Source organism: Thalia democratica, chromosome 5 (genome assembly GCF_965202585.1).
Source record: "Thalia democratica chromosome 5, ktThaDemo2.hap1.1, whole genome shotgun sequence".
Lineage (NCBI taxonomy): Eukaryota > Metazoa > Chordata > Thaliacea > Salpida > Salpidae > Thalia > Thalia democratica.
The window spans coordinates 61135122-61153553 of record NC_139169.1 but is presented as its reverse complement, the minus strand read 5'-3'; the positions used below and the strand labels follow the sequence as shown (position 1 = coordinate 61153553).

General features: G+C 25.3%; 1 protein-coding gene across 1 annotated transcript; it reads right to left on the bottom strand.

Annotated features, from left to right (window-relative positions):
- Nucleotides 1-3382: 3382 nt before the first annotated feature.
- LOC145836703 (uncharacterized) lies at nucleotides 3383-4039 on the bottom strand. Its single transcript, XM_082944485.1, has one exon. It carries the CDS (start codon nucleotides 4037-4039, stop codon nucleotides 3383-3385), a length of 657 nt encoding a protein of 218 aa, XP_082800611.1.
- Between the last annotated feature and the right edge of the window lie 14393 nt (nucleotides 4040-18432).

The window sequence follows — 18432 nt, the reverse complement described above, 5'->3', positions numbered from 1 at the left end:
TTTAAGTTACTTATAATTAAAATTATTTTTATCTTAAATAACTTTTTGTTATATTATATGTTTTTTTTTTATAAATTTAAGTAATTTTTTTTCTAAAACTTTATTTTAACGATTGTATTTTGGATCTTTAAAGCTACCATCTACTTCTTTTAAATAATACGATTTTTAAATAAACAAACTAATAGTTTATTTGTTTTTGTTATACTTTATATATTTAGTTAAGTACAAAATCTATATAGTGTACGTTAAAAATAATAACTAAGTACATTAACAAAACTTGAAAAAGTTTTTGCTATTTTTTTCTATTTTTTCTCCTTGAACAATAAAAATTTTATTTACCAAAAAAATATTTTTAAGTAAATAAGTAAAAAAATAAAATTAGGAAACATATTCATTAAAATATAGTATTTTGAAGAAAACGTAAAAATAAAATTGAAGTTTTTTTTTGCAAAATCTAAAAAATATTTATTTAAATATGAATATTAATACTTTTTAAAGGATCAAGCCTATAATTAGTAGTTAAATTTGAAATATTAAATTGTTTAGTTAGTTTGTTGTTTACACTAACAACAATAGGTGAAAAAATATTAGTTAAATAGAAATTTACTTAAAGCAGATTTTGTTTTTACCGTTGTAAAACTCATTTATCTGGTCAAAAATTAAGAAAAAAAAAACTTAAAATTAAATATATATCGACTTTCGAAACTATTTATAACAAATATTCCTAATATGCTCGCCAGAGACGTGTTTCTCGATCCCTTGAGTAAAACAAAATATGAAAAACAAAAGTTTTAACTATATAATGAGTACTTAATTCAACTAGAAGTTCTACGGATTTCGGTAGGTTTTTTGTGCTTTGACTTTTTACATACTGAATATAAGCAAAAAGTTCCAAAGCAACATGTAAAAACTTGATAGACTTATCCGAAAACAAGTCAGTTTTGTGCTGTGAAGTTTAAAAAGTGAACGGTTACCGGCACCTAAAACTAATATTAAGTTATGATTTTTTAAAGATTTCAAAACAATTTTAAAAATATTTAATAGCTTAAGTCCTGAAGTTAAGAAGCCACAGGGGGCCATGAGGTCATAATAGATATTCTGGAGTTGTTGATGAAGAGCAAAAAAAGGTCTTAGGTGCTTTTAATGGTAGTTTTTTGAGTAATATTGTTGAAGGGGGTCATAGCTTTTTTAATTTCTTTAAAGGGAGCCATTTGAAAAAAAAAGGGAAACCCTGGTATACAGTAAACGTTATTTGCAATAGTTTACAACTTTTTCTTTGTGGACATGAACATTTTCTTCTACGAAACAAAAGAAGTGTTTTTTAAAGTAGTTTGTTATAAAATCAGGATAAATTAAAATTCGACATACTTGATGTAAATATACGTTTGTTTCGAAAACTTTTCTTATACTTAGGGAGTAAGACTTAATTAATCGAGCAAAATTGTAAAGTTCAAGCATCAAGTATTAAAAATTTTTTTTTGTTTATAATAAAATGCTCGTTTATAACTTTAATACTGTTGTTGTGATATTTCTTGAAAGCTAGTAAGTTTTCAAAATAAACAGATATAATAAAACATTAAAATGATAACATTTTTTAGTTAAAATCTACATATAGGAAAATTAAACAACGCCTGAAATAGATAGTACCTTTTTTAAGCTTTTTTGTAGAAATAACAAAAATTCTCAATTAAAAAAAGTATTGCTTTCTTTTTTCTCTTTGTGAACAAACTTACTAGTAACCAATTATACTATAGAAATTTGTAGTTCCATATTTTTAATTACATAAATAATAAAAACATTGAACTTTAAGTTTAATTTATAAAACAAAGTATAAATTGTTAAAGCGTGTCAAAACTATTAAACTGTTTGCATAAATAAACTTAAATGAAAATATTTATTGTTAAAAAAATTATTAAACTTACAGAAAAATCTATTTATAAGTTTGTTGATGTTTTAAATACATTTGATACTAATTTTTAGTACTTACCAATAAGCTTTGAATCGGCAATATTTCAGAAGAATAAAAAAAATCTACACTATTTTATAAAATTCTTTTAGGTTATCAAATTTGTTTTTTAATTTTCAAAACATCCAGGTTTTTTTAAAGTTTACTTGCAAATATTATTTTGTATGTGCTGTATAGGTTTCAAAGTAATTAGTAGATGTAATTAAAAAATACAATTAAATTGAAACATATATAGATTTGTTGCACTAATTGCTTAAACTAGCATTACTAAAAAATGCTTAAGTTTGTTTAAGTTTATTTGAGATTAAATACTAAAAAACTTGTGGTTTATTAAACTTCTTTTAATGTTTAAAATTATCAACTTTTGATACTAACATTTGCAGTTTATAATTGAGTCCTTACAAAGTTTGTTTAAAAGTTGAAAGTACGACTATGCAGTAAAAGTATGTGTTTTTTACAGAAACTTAATAACGAAATTTTATTTGAAAGTGAGCATTAAATTTTTACAGCTAAAAGTAAACATTATGTCCTGGACAAGAACTGAAAGGTCCTTAGACTTTACTTTTTGAGCTTTAATAGCTTTCAATTAACAATGTAAGCAAAATAAAATCCAAAAACAAAACTTAAACTATGTGCTACAGAACTGCCCGTAGCTTTTTTAACGGTCATTTTAAGAGTTTATTCTTAATTAATTATAAGTAAATAAATATTTTAAGAAGTTGATAAGTAACGTAGAAAAGATATTTTTTTTAATATCAAATTTAGAAAAAGTAAATGGTAAAAATTTCTCAGTATAATCCTTATCGTTTAGTGAAAAATACCAAAAAGAAACGTCATAAATAGTTTTATTTAATACATGTGGACTATGCTGAAATAATTTTTATGCTGGGAAGGCGATATGATAAAAATCACATAACTTTTCCTAAACTAGTGACGAAAAAGTTGCCACTAAACTTTTGAAGCATCACGAAATCTAAAATCTTCTTTTGGTTAGTGAACATTTAAACATATTTTGTTATATGTTATTTTACTACTTGTTGTTTTACTCCTAATCACAAAAATAATCTTTAAAAGTTCGTGTTTGAAATGTTATTAAAACTAATCTAGCTAATTTAAGTGTAAACTTTTTAATTAAAAAAACAACTTTTATTTTAATACCACTTTTAAAATAAAAAAAGTAGAATTGAAATTATAACATTGGTATTAGGCGGTCAGCTTTTCTTAAATTTACAAGCAACTGTAAACTTTAGTATTGAGGTTGTACTAAACCACAGGAACAAGTTTTACTAAAACGAGTACATTGTAAAATTAAAACTTTTATCAAAATTACTTTTCTTTTTGGCTTTTTTTATTCTGTACCAAAGACTTGATACGACTACTTGTAAACAGTTAAGTTTTCTTATAACGAACAACCAATTATTTTCTTTCATTTAATTCCTTGCCAATCCAAGGCATGTATGAGGAAACGTTAACGAACTTAGAACCGCTGTACAAACCGTTTTTGTCGTAAACGTCTTCAATCAGTGTTCCCAGCAAGACGCCGCGTTCATCGACCAAAAGTCCGCTGAAACGACCATCTAGACCAAGATGCGTGTCAGCTATCTTGTTGATAATTCGAGCACAAAAAGTCCAGGTTTTGTCGTCAATTTCACACCTGTTTTGAGGTAAAATTCGAGCACTTTCCTCTTTGAAAACTGCAGAGTTTTTGAAGCTGATAAATTTCATTTCCTTTTTGAACTTTATGCCAACGTTTGTGTCATAATGATTAGACATTTTTAGCTTTGGTAGAAGTATAGGAGAAACTTTTCCACAGTCTACTGGAAGAGCTGGTTTGATTCGAAGAAGAGCAATATCGTTGACATGGGGATTTTGAAGATATCGATTGTGAGTTATTATCTCTTCGACTTGAAAAGTGAAAAAACCACAATTTTCAACATTAGTGGTGTTTTCAGTAGAAATATCGCCTTTAAAAGTGTCACCAACCGAAACTGTCGCTTTGAGTTTTTTACCGTCGTTACTTCTGACACAATGCGCAGACGTTAGAACAAAATCTTTACGAATTAATGACCCCATGCATTTCTGAATTCTATTATGAATTCGGCTAGAAACGACCACATAGTAAGAATGTAAGCTAAAACTTGATGTTTGCAATGGTCGAATTTCTTTAAGATTAACAATATACAATAAAAAGTAAAAAATAAATTTTCTAGGCATCTTACTTAACTTTCGAACAAAAACATACAAAAGCTTTAAACTGATCAAGATTTTTTATGATAAATGTGTATAAGATTTATTTGTTACGTAGAATATTGCTGTAACAAAAATATGACAAAAAAATAAATTAAGCTAGCTCGGCTCTTGAAAAATAGATAACTTTATGTTTAAACGGATTTTAAAACCGCTAAATTTATATATGTTGTATGTTTCTGTGTTTAACGGGTTAACGCACTTCAACGGTGCTTTGAAAATCAAGAAAATACTTATTAAACGAGAATAAGAAAATCAACGGAGCTATAAGTATTTTCTTGATATTAAAAGCTCCGTTGAAGTGTGTTAACCCGTTATCACACAGAAATATATCATTGTATTAGTGTAATAAAGAATACTGATAATTTGTTATTATTATTATATATTCAAGTGAACTTGTGTTGTAGGATCTTTGTTAACAAACGCTTAGATTTATTTTTTGAATTGTAAAATGTTTTATGTTATGTCATAACAATAATAACATAATGTCATACCACATTAAAACTTCCAAAATTTAAAAGTAAATTTTTAGAGTTCTTAGATGCTTATGATAACAAAAAGTTATCATTTTGGCTATTTGTATGTTTTTATGTTTTTAGAAGTTTGTTAACTAATATTTTTTTTACAATTTTTCTTGAGTTGTTACTTATTTTTATAAAGCTTACATCTCAATACTAAAACCTTAGCAAGTATAGTCAAAAAACTACAATGCTGGTTTAAAATAAAAAATTAAATTAAAATATTTTAAACTGGTTTTTTACTGCTAGATAAAATCTCACTGCTTGTCTTTTACTAACGAACCGGTGTTTATAGTTCGGACGCACAAGACACAAACACATAACTTTGCATGCTTTTTTAAATACAATTTTTCACAGATTCTGTATTGCTGTTCATATTTTATGAGCAGTAAAACACCGTAAGTCAATAAAGTGTTTGCAGACAAAAACAGTCGTTTTAATTCATGATAAAAGAATTTACTTAATTACTTTTTTTTACAACTTTATATAAGATTTGAAGTTTTTAAAGATTATAGGCTTTTTGTATATAAATTAAATTGTTCTATGGTTAATTATTATCTAAAAAAGACAGAAAACTCTGATTTACATTATTTTAAACAACTCGGAAATATCAGCTATTGATTGACTACTTTTTTATTCAAATACAAAATAGTGCTTTAGTAAAGTATTAGTATATACAAACTTAATTGTTTATAAATTAATTAAAATATTTAAAAATATTTTCTAAAGTAATATTGTAAGATCATAAGTCAAAGTTTCTTAAAAACACATTGTCCACTTAAAAATACTTTAAAATATTTATTAATCTACTAAATGTACAAAATTCTAACTAAGTCAGTGACAGATGTGTTATGAATTATAGTTATAAGTAAAGGTACTTATAATTTTTGAACATATTTAAAATATTAAGTTATTAGTAATGACGTAATAAACACCAACGCCGTACAACGTAAAAATAATGTTGTTTTTTATTGATGTATTAACAGACTGTAGACACGTTATCTTAATTTAATTGACAATGATAAAAAATAAAGTAAAACTAACTTGATATAAATGTAAACTATTAACTCAAGTGTACAAAAAATTTTTGTGTTTTATATAATAAATTTTAATTTCAACGTTGTATTAATACGTTATTACCTTGTAAAGAACAGTTAATAAAATACAAAAATAAAGAATGAATGCATTTCTAGTCTTCACAATACTATGCTGTACTCTGTATAAAGCTACTCAAGCTGACCAAGTAACAACAACAATCAGTCAAGTAAACATAACTGCTGAAACCAAAAACTACAGCACAGGTAAACTCAACAATAATTAAAAAAATCACTTATTTAATTTATCTATATATTAAATGTTTTTTTAGTTGTTATTATGTATAATTTATAATACTCTGTAGCTGATGATTATGAAGGCTTAACAACGACTAATACCTAACTAAACTTCTATCAAAAAACTCTAAGGTACTTATAGATAAAAAAGTATGTGTTTTTGATAAGTATTAAAAGTTTTAAATTATATTTATATTTAACTATTATTTTTTATAGCTGCCTCAACAGAAAGCTTAACAACAATGTCTAGTCAAACTAAGATACCTTCAGGAGCTGTAAATTACACTACAAGTAAACTCTAACTTATATTTATATAAAATACAACACAAGAGCTTGTTTCAATACTTTTTTTTTTGTATTTAGTCCTTAAGTTTTTATTTTATTTTTGTTAGCTGCTGAGCTTGAAGCTATAAAAAGTACGCACTTAACTAATTAAAACCTCTGGAGCGTTAGAGAACAATTCAGATAGATCAAAAATTTTATTCAGACAATAATAGAATTAAAAATGAATTTTTAATTAACAGAAAGTCTTCTGGTGTTAAAAAAACTTTTAAATTTTGTAGGTGCTTCAACAGAAGGCTTTACAACAATAATAAGTCAAGCAAATATAACTTCTGGAAGTGATAATTACAGTACAGGTAAATTTTAATCTATCGTCAGATTTGGATAGCGCAACACGTTTGTAATAAATCCGTTTTATATTATAGATGTAATATTGTAACTTGTTTTACATCAAACAATTCAAAGTTCTCGACTTAAATATTTGTAAGGAGATTTTTATCTATTATTTATTTTTACTGTTTATTATTAACAAAACAATGTTTCACTGTTATATTGGCATATAAGAGATCATCAGTTGTTAATAATAAACTGTGAAAATAAATAAAAGTTATAGATGTAACAACAATAATAAGTAGTAAACTTCTCGAACTTTAAGTAATAAACAATAGATAAATCTAATTTTGCTAAAGATATAAATACTATGAGAAGTTGTTTTTTTTGGGTATTTGATCATTATAATGATTGTTTATGAATTATGTAGCTGCTAGAACAAATGGCTCAAAAATAACATTTACATAAGCTTTTGCCGCTTATGATAACAGTTCGGGTATATTTAAAAAATTGTTTTATGTATAAATATAAGAAGAGTTTTATCAAAAATTTAAACTGTTTTTATTCGCTAAATTTTTGGATATCTAATTGATTGTAGCTTCTCAAACTAAAGGCTTAACAACAACAAACAGTGAACTCAACAACACTTCTGCAACTATAAATTACACTTTAGGTAAATTTACACACTATTTGAGAGTTGAAAGTATTAAAGGTACTTTTCATTAGTTAAGTTTTTATGTTGACTTTTTAAAAATTTTGAAGATTCTTCAACAGAAGGTTTAACAACAATATTTAGTCAAACAAACACAATTTCTGCAGCTGATGATAACAGTACAGGTAAATTCTAAATTGTATTTAAGTATGAAGTATTTTTTAAAATAATATCTTTGAGTAATTGTAGTTGATTTATTTTAAAATTTTCTTTTATCTGTAGACTAAACGTTTTTACTGTAATTACAACATAAGTATATTTCAAACTGTTTTGGTATATTCATCAATATTAAATATTTTGATTATTTTAACAGTTTATAGACGTTATAAAGTTTATAATTTTTCTTTAAGCTTCTCAAACTGAATATTTAACAACAACACTTAATCAAACAAACACAAGATCAGGTAATTATAATTGCAGTAAAGCTTAATTCTAAATTTGTTCAAAATAAAAAGGATTAAAAGAGACTTTTATATTGATATTTCAATTAGTTATAGTTGGTAAAATATTACATTAACTTTAATATATATTACATAATATTTGCATTGAAAAAATCTAGAAGAGTTTTCTTAAAATTGTAACTGTTTTTATTCGCTAATTCGTTGGGTATTAAATTGTCTATAGCTGCTCAAACTGAAGATTTAACTACAACAAATAGTGAACTAAACAAAACTCCTGGAACTATAAATTACACTTTAGGTAAATTTACGCAATATTTGAGATGTTAAAAGTATTAAAGGTGCTTTTCATTTAGTAATAATTTCTATACTTTTATATTGACTGTTAATAAATTCCGTAGCCGCTTCAACAGAAGGTCTAACAACAACATTTAATCAAACAAACATAACTTCTGCAACTAATAGTTACAGTACAGGTAAATTCTAATAGTTTATAAAAATGTAGCATTGTAACTTCTTATTAAGGCTTAAAATAGTTTTAAAGAAAGATTTATTTGTATTTTTCATTACAAAACTAAAACAATTTAACTGTAATTACAATACTGGTTTAATTCAAACTGCTTTTATATAAAATGAAATATAAAATATGTTTTAGATTGATTGTTTCTAAACTTTAGATTGTTAAATATTTATTTGTTTATAGCTACTAAAACTGAAGGGTTAACAACAACAAACAGTTCTGGAACTGATAATTATAGTACAGGTATTTTTTTGTTAGTTTAAATGTATAAAAGCATCATTAAAGTTTTCAATCACTTAACACTTTAAAACACTAATTAGTTAATTACTTAACTTTAGCTTGTCAAAATGAAGGATTAGTGACAAAAATCAGTTTACTAAACAAATCTAAAAGAACTATAAATTATACATAAGGTAAATTTATACATTTTTTAAAATGAATATAGTATAAAAGTGCTTTTTTATTAGCAAAAAATCGTTAGATCTTTATATTAGTTGTAAAAAAATTTCGTGTCTATTTCAACAGATGGACTAGTAACATTACTTAGCCAAACAAACACAACTTCAATAACTGATAATTACAGTTCAGGTAAAATCTAAGTTGTTTATAAATATGTATCAATAAATATTTTACTATTTAATAAATTTATATTTTTTTTAGCTGCTCAAACTAAAGGCTTAACAACAACAAATAGTGAACTTAACAACACTTCTGTAACTATAAATTATACTTCAGGTAGATTTGTATTCGTTGTCATAAATATGAATATATATTATTTTTGAGTGACTTAAAGTTTTTTGAGTTGTTATATTATTTGTTAATAAATTTCAAAACTTTAAAAACAACATTTAATCAAATAAACACAATTTACGAAACTGGTTATTACGGTACAGGTATAGTTTTTTTTTAATAAAAATAAATACAAGAGTTATTTAAAGATTTTAATGGTATTAGTCGCTATTTTTTCAATGTTTATTTCTTTATAGCATCTCAAACTGAACGCTTAACAACACCAAACAGTTTGTTAAACAATACTTCTGGAACTATAAACTACACTTCAGGTAAGTTTAAATCCTTTAAAGATATATTTAGTACTAAAAATTATTTTTCACTAATTAAATGTATTTAGGTCTTCATACTAACTGTTTATAAACTTCATAGGTGCTTCAATAGATGACTTAACAACAAAATTTAGTCAAACAAACACAATTTCTGCAACTGATAATTACAGTACAGGTAAATTTTGTATTATTTTACTATAACAAGCAATACAAAAACTTTAAGAATGTTTTCATTATTTTTCTACGCAATATTGTTTATTAGACTTTTGAAAGATACATGTTTATTATTATAAAGTAAAACTAAAATGTTAAAAACAACAAACATTATAGTATACAATACTTCTTGAACTGAAAATTACAGTTCAGGTAAACTGAATATAGTTTTGAGATATGAGAAGAATTGAATTTAGTTTTTTATTAGTTAAAAGCCTTTTTATATTTGTATTAATTGTATTTAAAATTAAACAGATGGATTAACAACAAATGTTAGTCAAACAAACATAATATCAGGCACCGATAATTACAGTACAGGTAAATTCTAAGTTGATTCTAAATGACTAGCTATATAAAAGTTTTAAAATAATTCAATTCATTCTAAATCGTAAACTTTAAAATACTTTTAATAGCCTCTGAAACTGACGACTTATCAACAACAAACAGTGTACAAAACAATACTTCTGATATTATTAACTACACTTCAGGTAAACTTAATTTATATATATAAAAATGATTGAAATGCTTCGATTTTTTTTTTTTTTTGATTTAATATTTAATGTTTATAAATTTAATGTTTATACTCCTTGCAGATCATAATTTCTAAAACTTATTTTTATAAACGTTTCTTAACAGAAACTAAACAAACAATTTACTGCTTCCATCTTTTAGCTATCGTCGTTCACTATTTAATTACCCATTTAGTTTTTCACAGCCTTACTAATTAACTACTTCTTAAGGCTAAAATCGCCCCCTAACGATGATATACTAACGTTAAAAGGTATCCAAATGGTGTAGGACTCGATAACCGAAAGGGTTTTTTGTGCCCCAGGTCCTAGGACCAAATATTTTGAAAAAATATAATATATTTAGTTTTGTGCAAAAAATAGGATTATTGGACATTTTAAAATAAATATTAGTTTTTGTACTCTAAAGTTATTATTGCTAATTTTTGTAGCTGCTACTACTGAAGGCTCAACAACAACATTCAATCAAATCAACACAACTACTGGAACTAATAATACTACAAGTAAATACTCACGTGCTATAATATTAAAGAAACATTATTATAACTATTTTTTAACTATTTTAATTTAGTCTTACAGCTATTTTTACTTAAGGGTTAACATCAATAGATATAGAATTACACGAGTCCCATAAAGCTGTAAATGGTTGTTTAATTAAATTCTTATATATTTTAAAAAAAGATTTTTAAAGGCTTAACAACAACATTTAGTGAAACAAACTTAGCTTCTGCTACTAATAATTAGTTCTTGTATATAATAAATGTCTATATAAAACAGCAAAAAAAGATGTTTATTAAAAATTAAACTATTTTAGCGGCTAAATTTTAAAATAATTTTCGCTTATAGCTTCTCAAACTAAAGGCTTAACAACAACAAACAGCGAACTAAACATAACTTCTGGAACTATGAACTACATTACTAGTAAATCAAAAATAAAACTAGATATTATTGTTGCTAGAATGATTTTTTTATGAACCATAAGTCTTTTTATCTTTATTTAAATTGTTAATAAATTTCGTAGCTGCTTCAACAGAAGGTTTAAGAACAACATTTGGTCAAACAAACACAACTTCAGGTACTGATAATTACAGTTCAGTTTAATTCTAAAATCTACTTATACAAGTAGCAATTAGAGAGTTTTGGTGTTGAGGTTTTAATTTATTTAAGTCGCTAAATTGTAAATTAATTATTTGTTTATAGTTGCTCCAATTGAAGGGTTAACAACAATAAACATTGAACTAAACAAAACTTCTGGAAATATAAACTACTCTTCAGGTTTTGTTAATTTGTTGATTAATTAAAATAGCATTAATTTTGGTTTTTAACTGAAAGTTTTTTGATTTTTATAATATTTTTTATAATTACTTGCCTTAATAAAACAATATTGCTCAATTTACTGCATTGTAAAGAGCTTGTTAAAGTAAAGTGCAATAAAAAACTTGAAAAACTCTTTAGGTAACTTAACAAACACTTATTTGTTTATAGCTGCTCAAACTGAAGGCTTAACAACAACAAACAAAGAAGTAAACAAAACTTCTGTAACTGTTAACTACACTTCAGGTAACTTAAATTTGTAGATTTAAATACAACTATAAATGTTTTTTATTCAATTGAAAAACATATATTCGATATTTTCTTATTTGTTAATAAATTTTATAGTTGCTACAAACGAAGATTTAACAAGAACACTAAGTCAAACAAACATAACTTCTGGAACTGATAATTATATTACAGGTAAATTTAAGTTTTGACTGAAGTTTAAATAGTATTAAGACATCAATTTGATTAATCAAGTGTCTTTAGATTTTTATAATAACTATTAATAAACTTCATAGCTGCTACAACCAAAGGTTTAACAACAACATTAAGTCAAACAAACGTAACTTCTGGAACTGATAACTACATTACAGGTAGATGCTAAACTATTTTTTTCAATTAAGTAGCAATTTTAAGTTAGTTTTTAAATTCCATTTGTTAAATTATTGATCATTTTTTGTTTATAGCTAAAAGGTTAACAACAACAGACAGTGAACTTAACTACGCTTCTGAAACTATAAATTATAGTTCATATAAATTTTAATTTTGTCATAAATGTAGATTCAAATACTTTTGTTATGGATTGAAGACATTTTGGTCTTTATGTTACTTGTAAATAAATTTACTGACTACTTCAAACAAAGGTTTAACACCAAGTTTTAGTCAAACAAACATAGTTTCTGTTGTTGCTATCTAAACTGCTTACCAGTTTCCTACTTAACTACTTCTGTCTCATCTTCGGCAGCTTCGAAAAAAGCAAGACTCTAGTACTAACTTAGGGGCAACCTAAATTCTTGTTTTTCGGTCTGGGAAATGGTGCTAGTAGTTTTCTAGGCTAATGCCTTTTTTATTTGTTTTAACAACAGCAAATAAATTCAGTAAAAAATAAAAGTAACTATGTTTTATTGTGTAATAAAAATACTGACACAAAATAACTTTACGATGATTGAGTCATTACTTCTTAGAAACTTGTTACTTCTGATTGTGTTTCAATGGCTCGGTAGCCACGCTATCTTCAGGACGTTGGTACTGGTGTCTTGACACAGAAAGTTACGTTGGGATTTGTAGATTCGGGTCGATCGGCGCGGCGAGCTATAACTCACGAGGTTACAAAAGAAAAACAAGTAGTGAAAAATACTAATTTTTAGACTTAAGAATAAAGTTCTTAAGATACTAAATGCTGATTAAGGACTAAGCTGAAGTAGATCCACGAAGAATAAGATTATTTGTACACTTATGGATGAAGACGTTTGGGTTATATGATAGTGTGCAATGGACCACTATGTTATTAAATTTATTCGCTTGATAATGTTTAGCCGACGGCTTTTGGTAGAAATTTGCTCTTACGGTGTTTCAAGTTCGGAAAATGGTGGTCACGTTTAAAACCTTGATTTGCAACGTGTTACTTAGGTTCGAAGTATAAAAACATGCCTAAGTCTTTGTTTAAGCGTTCATATAAAATTATATTCGCGCGATAGAAGTAAGATGGGTTTTATTTTGAAGCCATACATGGTTGCATTGTCAAATTAACAGTTGCTTTAGTAGTGATTTATGATTGATGAATGAATTAGCAAACAGAACCTCAATATTTTGAAACGGCGTTTTTTTATAAGTCGAAATTGCTCGAGTAGAATCTTAAATGTAAATTAGCAAACTGTTGTTGTGATTTATTTAAAAGAAACGTTTTAAAAAACAAGTTTTTTGATTTGTAAGAGCTTTTTTAACTGGTTTTTAAATAAAACGATTGTGCAATAGTCGACATTTAAACGGTCGAGGTGAAAAGAACAAAGTTTTGCACCAGTGTCTAAAACTATAAATTGTTTTTCAATAAGTAGTAATAATTTAAGCAATTGTTAATAGCTTCTCGATTTGAAAGCTTAACAACAACAAACAAAGTAATAAACAAAACTTCTGGAACTATATATCATAATTCATATAGGTTTTTTTTCGCTGTATAAACAGTATTCAAAGTAATTTTTTTGTTAACTTAATTTAGTAATAAGTATTAAGTGAAAATAGTTTTAGGGTTTAATTTTTTTATAGATCTAATAGCTTCTTTTAGAGAAAACTTAACAATAATGATTAGTCAAACAAACACAACATCAGGTAATGATGTTATAATACAATTTATTCTTACTTGTTTTAAAATAAGTAACAATACAGGACTTTTTTTTAAGATTTCAATTACTTCTAGTTGTTAAATTATTATAATTATTACGTCCTTAGCTACTCAAACTGAAAGCTTAACTATCAACAACGAACTAAACACAACTTCTGGAACGATAAGTTACATTCCAGGTAAGACTTAATAAGTTTTAAATTATATTAAAATAATCAATAAATTGAAAAACTTTTAATTATTGAGTTTTTCATAAGTAAGAAATTTTTTTGATTAAACATTAAGCTTAGCAACACGTATTAGTAAAAGTAACTTAATATTTGTGACTTAGTATATAATTCATGTAGATTAAGGTTTATGAAATAAATGGGTTATATGACTTTTTAAGTTGGATATAAGTTTTTTATTCTGTAAAATTATTTTGATTAGATTTCGTAATTGCTTTAACAGAGAATTTATCAAAAACATTTAGTCAGACAAACAGTAGTTCTAAAATTTACAATTACATTACAGCTAAATATTAACTTTTTATTTGATTAACATAGAACTAATACAACTGTTTTGTAATTATCTAGTTTTGGTATTTAAGTTTTTTACAATTTTACTATTTATAGCTAATTTTACTAAAGGGTTATCAACAACTATAGCTAAACAAAACTTCTGGAGCTGTAAATAAGAGTTTAAGTAAATTGTAATATCTTGTTAGGTAAAAAGTTTTTTAATCTTTTATTGACCAAAAGTCATAAAACGATAAAAATAAAGGTCAATGTTTTTTACAGTTACTTCAGTACAAGGCTTACCAATAACAAATGCACAAATAAACACAACTTATGCAGCTGTTAATTTCAGTCCAGGTATAATTTCAATTGGTTTTATATAAAAAGTGAAACAATAATTTCATATTTAAATTTGATTGTTTTAAGTCGCTCTCACCATCAAATAATCGTTTTTTTTTTAGGTTCTCAAACTGAAGGCTTAACAGCAACGTACAGTGCACTGAACAATACTTCTGGAACTATAAATTATACATCAGGCAAGTTTTTTTTGAGAAAGAGATAGCGGTAATAGTCATTTGATCTTTTCATTAATTATAAATATTTTCGTAGCTGCTTCAATGGAAGGTTTAACAATATTTAATCAAACAAACACAACCTCAGGAACGGATAGTTACAGCGCAGGTGAATTTTCTGATTGTTTTAATTACTAACTACTAGGAAAGCAGTTTTTAATATTTTAACTGTTTTATTTCACTATGTTGTTAAGTCTTTTATTTGTTTATAGCTGCTCAAACTGAAGGATTAATAATAACAAGTAACTTACCAAACAATACTGCTGGAGCTTATATTAGCTCAGGTAAGTTTAGTTCCGTTAAATTTAAGTAGTAATGTTTTTTCGCTTTTAGCCTTTAATAGTTTTTCAGTCTTTATATTGACTGTTAATAAATTTTGTAGCTGCTTCAGCAAAAGGTTTAAAAACTTTTAGTCAAACAAACACAACATCTGCAACGGATAATTACAGTAAAAACAAATACTAGATATAGTTTGAATATGTGGCAATACAAAATACTTATGGATTTTAATTGTTTTAGCAACTAAAATATTTCTTTTTAAATAGAGCTACTTAATATATAAATAACACAGCCTTAACAACACCAAACAGTGTAATGAAAAATACTTGTGAAACTATTAATTGCAGTTCAGTGAGATTTTAATTTGTTGATATTAAAATTAATGTAAATGCTTTTTTTATTAACACAAAGTCTTTTGACCTTTATAATATTTATTATTGAAATTCTTAGCTGCTTCAAAAAAAACTTAAACAACAACACTTGGTCAAACAAAAGTAACTTCTGGAACTGATAATTATAGTACATGTATATTTTAAAGTGTTTTTAAGTAGGAAGCATAAATAAAAAATGTTTTAAGACATTTCTTAGTTTGTTAATTATCAATTCATTCTATAGCTTCAGAAACTGAAGGCTTAACAACAATAAGTATTGCACTAAACAACACTTATGGAACTGTAAACTACACTTCAGGTAGACTGAAATTAGTTGACATAAAAACATTATTTTTATAATTGACTGAGGTCTTTGATCTTTGTATTAATCTTATAAAAAAATTTATAGCTGCTTCAAACGAAGGTTTAGCAACAACGTTTAGTCTAAGAAATACTACTTCTGGAACTGATAATTACAGCACAGGTAAAATTAAAGTTTAGTAATTAAAAAGCAGTAACATACTTAAAAAATTTGATAGTGAACTCTTCTCTTGGATCCGAAAATTTTAAAAGAGTAGTTTTTTTATAGAAACAAGACATCTACAATTTAATAAATGTTTAAAAGACACAAGTAAAACATCAAGCATTAACAAAACAATATTATTAGATTTTTTACTAGTTGTAGTTGGTAGATACTGTTAATTTACAAAATTGTTAAAGTCTACTTACGTTGCTAAAATATTTAAAATTATTTCAATGACAAACCCAAAGAAGTTTCTTTACTCGCACGTATTTAATCTTATTTTCATCAAAAGCCTTGATTGTTTAATTCGTAATAATCTAGCAAAATTACTTACACATAAGTTTTTTTTTTGTTTATGTGCTGTTATATAATTTATTTTATTACTAAATAAGTTAGTTTTTTCATACTTTTTCAACGATTTTTAGTAGGATTAGAAAATCTTCTAGATAATAGAACAGATGTGACAGCATTTATTACATAATGAGTCTGGTTATTTTGACGTAGACTTTTACTGGCCGCTTAAATTTTTTTAAAGTTTTAAGTAAATTTTATAAAGTTAATTTTTTCTTACTCTACTTATAGATCCAATGGATATAAAAATACAATTCAACATTAACGGTAATTAAAATGAATTATGCAATGTTACAAATAGTTAACGCGACAGAACACAACGGACGAAGCATTTAATACTAATAAAAAAATTAATTATAAATCATATCAATACTATTACTTTTTTATGTATTTTAGTTATTTTTGTTAATGATATGGTTGAATTTTAAAAATACTTTAGAAGTTTACATAAAAATTAATTCTTTCTAATAATTTAAACACAACTACTATTTACTACGTAAATCGTATAAATATGACATTTAAACATCACATAAACATTAAAGCAAATTAAGAAAATGATAAAAAGTTAAATATGGTGATTTTCTGCATTTAAAATTGATTGTTATCAAGAATTAAGTGATATTTTGCCGTCAGCTACTTCTCTTTTAGACCTTTCTTAATTACATAAAGTACAGATCTTTACTAGGTTATTTTGATTGATTTCATGTAAGATCTCCAACATAACATTGTTTTCAAATCATTTTTCATTTTAAATTGCGTTAAGGATATAAAAATTTAGTACTGTTCACTAAACTATACTTAAGATAAATGTACTTAGTGCTGAATTTTATCAATGTTAAACCAACTAAGTTAATATTTTTACCCTTATGTAAATTATAAGCTCTGTGAATAACAATTTTTATAAAGTATTTTATTTTCCTTGGCATATCGATTTTTTCTACAAATAAACAAATATCTTTTTTTATCTTTCGGTTTTTTATTTTCTTTTGTATTTCATGGTTTAACTTCAGACTTGATAAAGGTTTTTAAACTTATATACATCTTTCCAAATATACATGGCCATCCAAGATTTATTTTCTAATATGTCCGGCACGCAAGCGAATTTTTTGATAAATTTGGACGGCGATTATAAAAGACTTTTAATCCTATTTTAATAATAAGAAAACTAAAATCATATTTGAAGTTTAATATACATTAAACCGCTTAAAAATTAAATATTTGGGTTTTGTATAAGCCAGACCTTGATTTGAAAATGAGATCCCGATTCGGCTGGATTCAAATTTGTTAATCCGGTATATCACTAGTTTTTTACTCTTTTTAGTCGCTCAATAGTTTTGCATTTATTTGTTTATAGCTACTCAAACTGAAGGTTTGACAACATCGAGTAGAGTACTGAACAATACTTCTGGAACTGTAAATTACACGTCAGGTAGATTTTAATTTTTTTTAAATAAAGAACGGTTAAATAATATTAAGGTATTTTATTTGAAAATTTCAAATTTTTTGACTTTTATTATAATTGATAATACATTTTTAGATGCTTCAACGAAAGGTTTAACAACAGCATTTAGTCAAACAAATATAACTTCTGGAACTAATAACTATAGTTCAAGTAAGTTTTGAAATGTATAAGATTTCTTTCTTAGAAAAAGTAGAAGCACAAAAGTTTTTTTTTTAGTTTTAATCGTTTAAGTAGCTAAATAGTTTAGTACTTATTTAAAGCTGTAAAAACTAATATTTTAACACAAACAAAAGTAAATAAAAAAATACTTTTTGAACTAAAAATTATACTTATAGTAGATTATAAATTTGTTCAACATGTAAGAAGTATTAAAAGTAAGCTTTGCATTAACCAATTGCCTAATAGTATTTTGTACTATAAAGTGATTCTTAATAAATTTCATAGCTTCTCCGGCAGAAGGCTTAACAACAGCATTTAATCAAACAAACATAACTTCTGGAACTAATAGTTACAGTGCAGGTAAATTTTAAAATGGTTGTTTTAAATTTTACTATTAACCATTTACATTTACCATTACATTTTACCGAAACCAATTTAAGTTAGTTTTAAAAAATGCG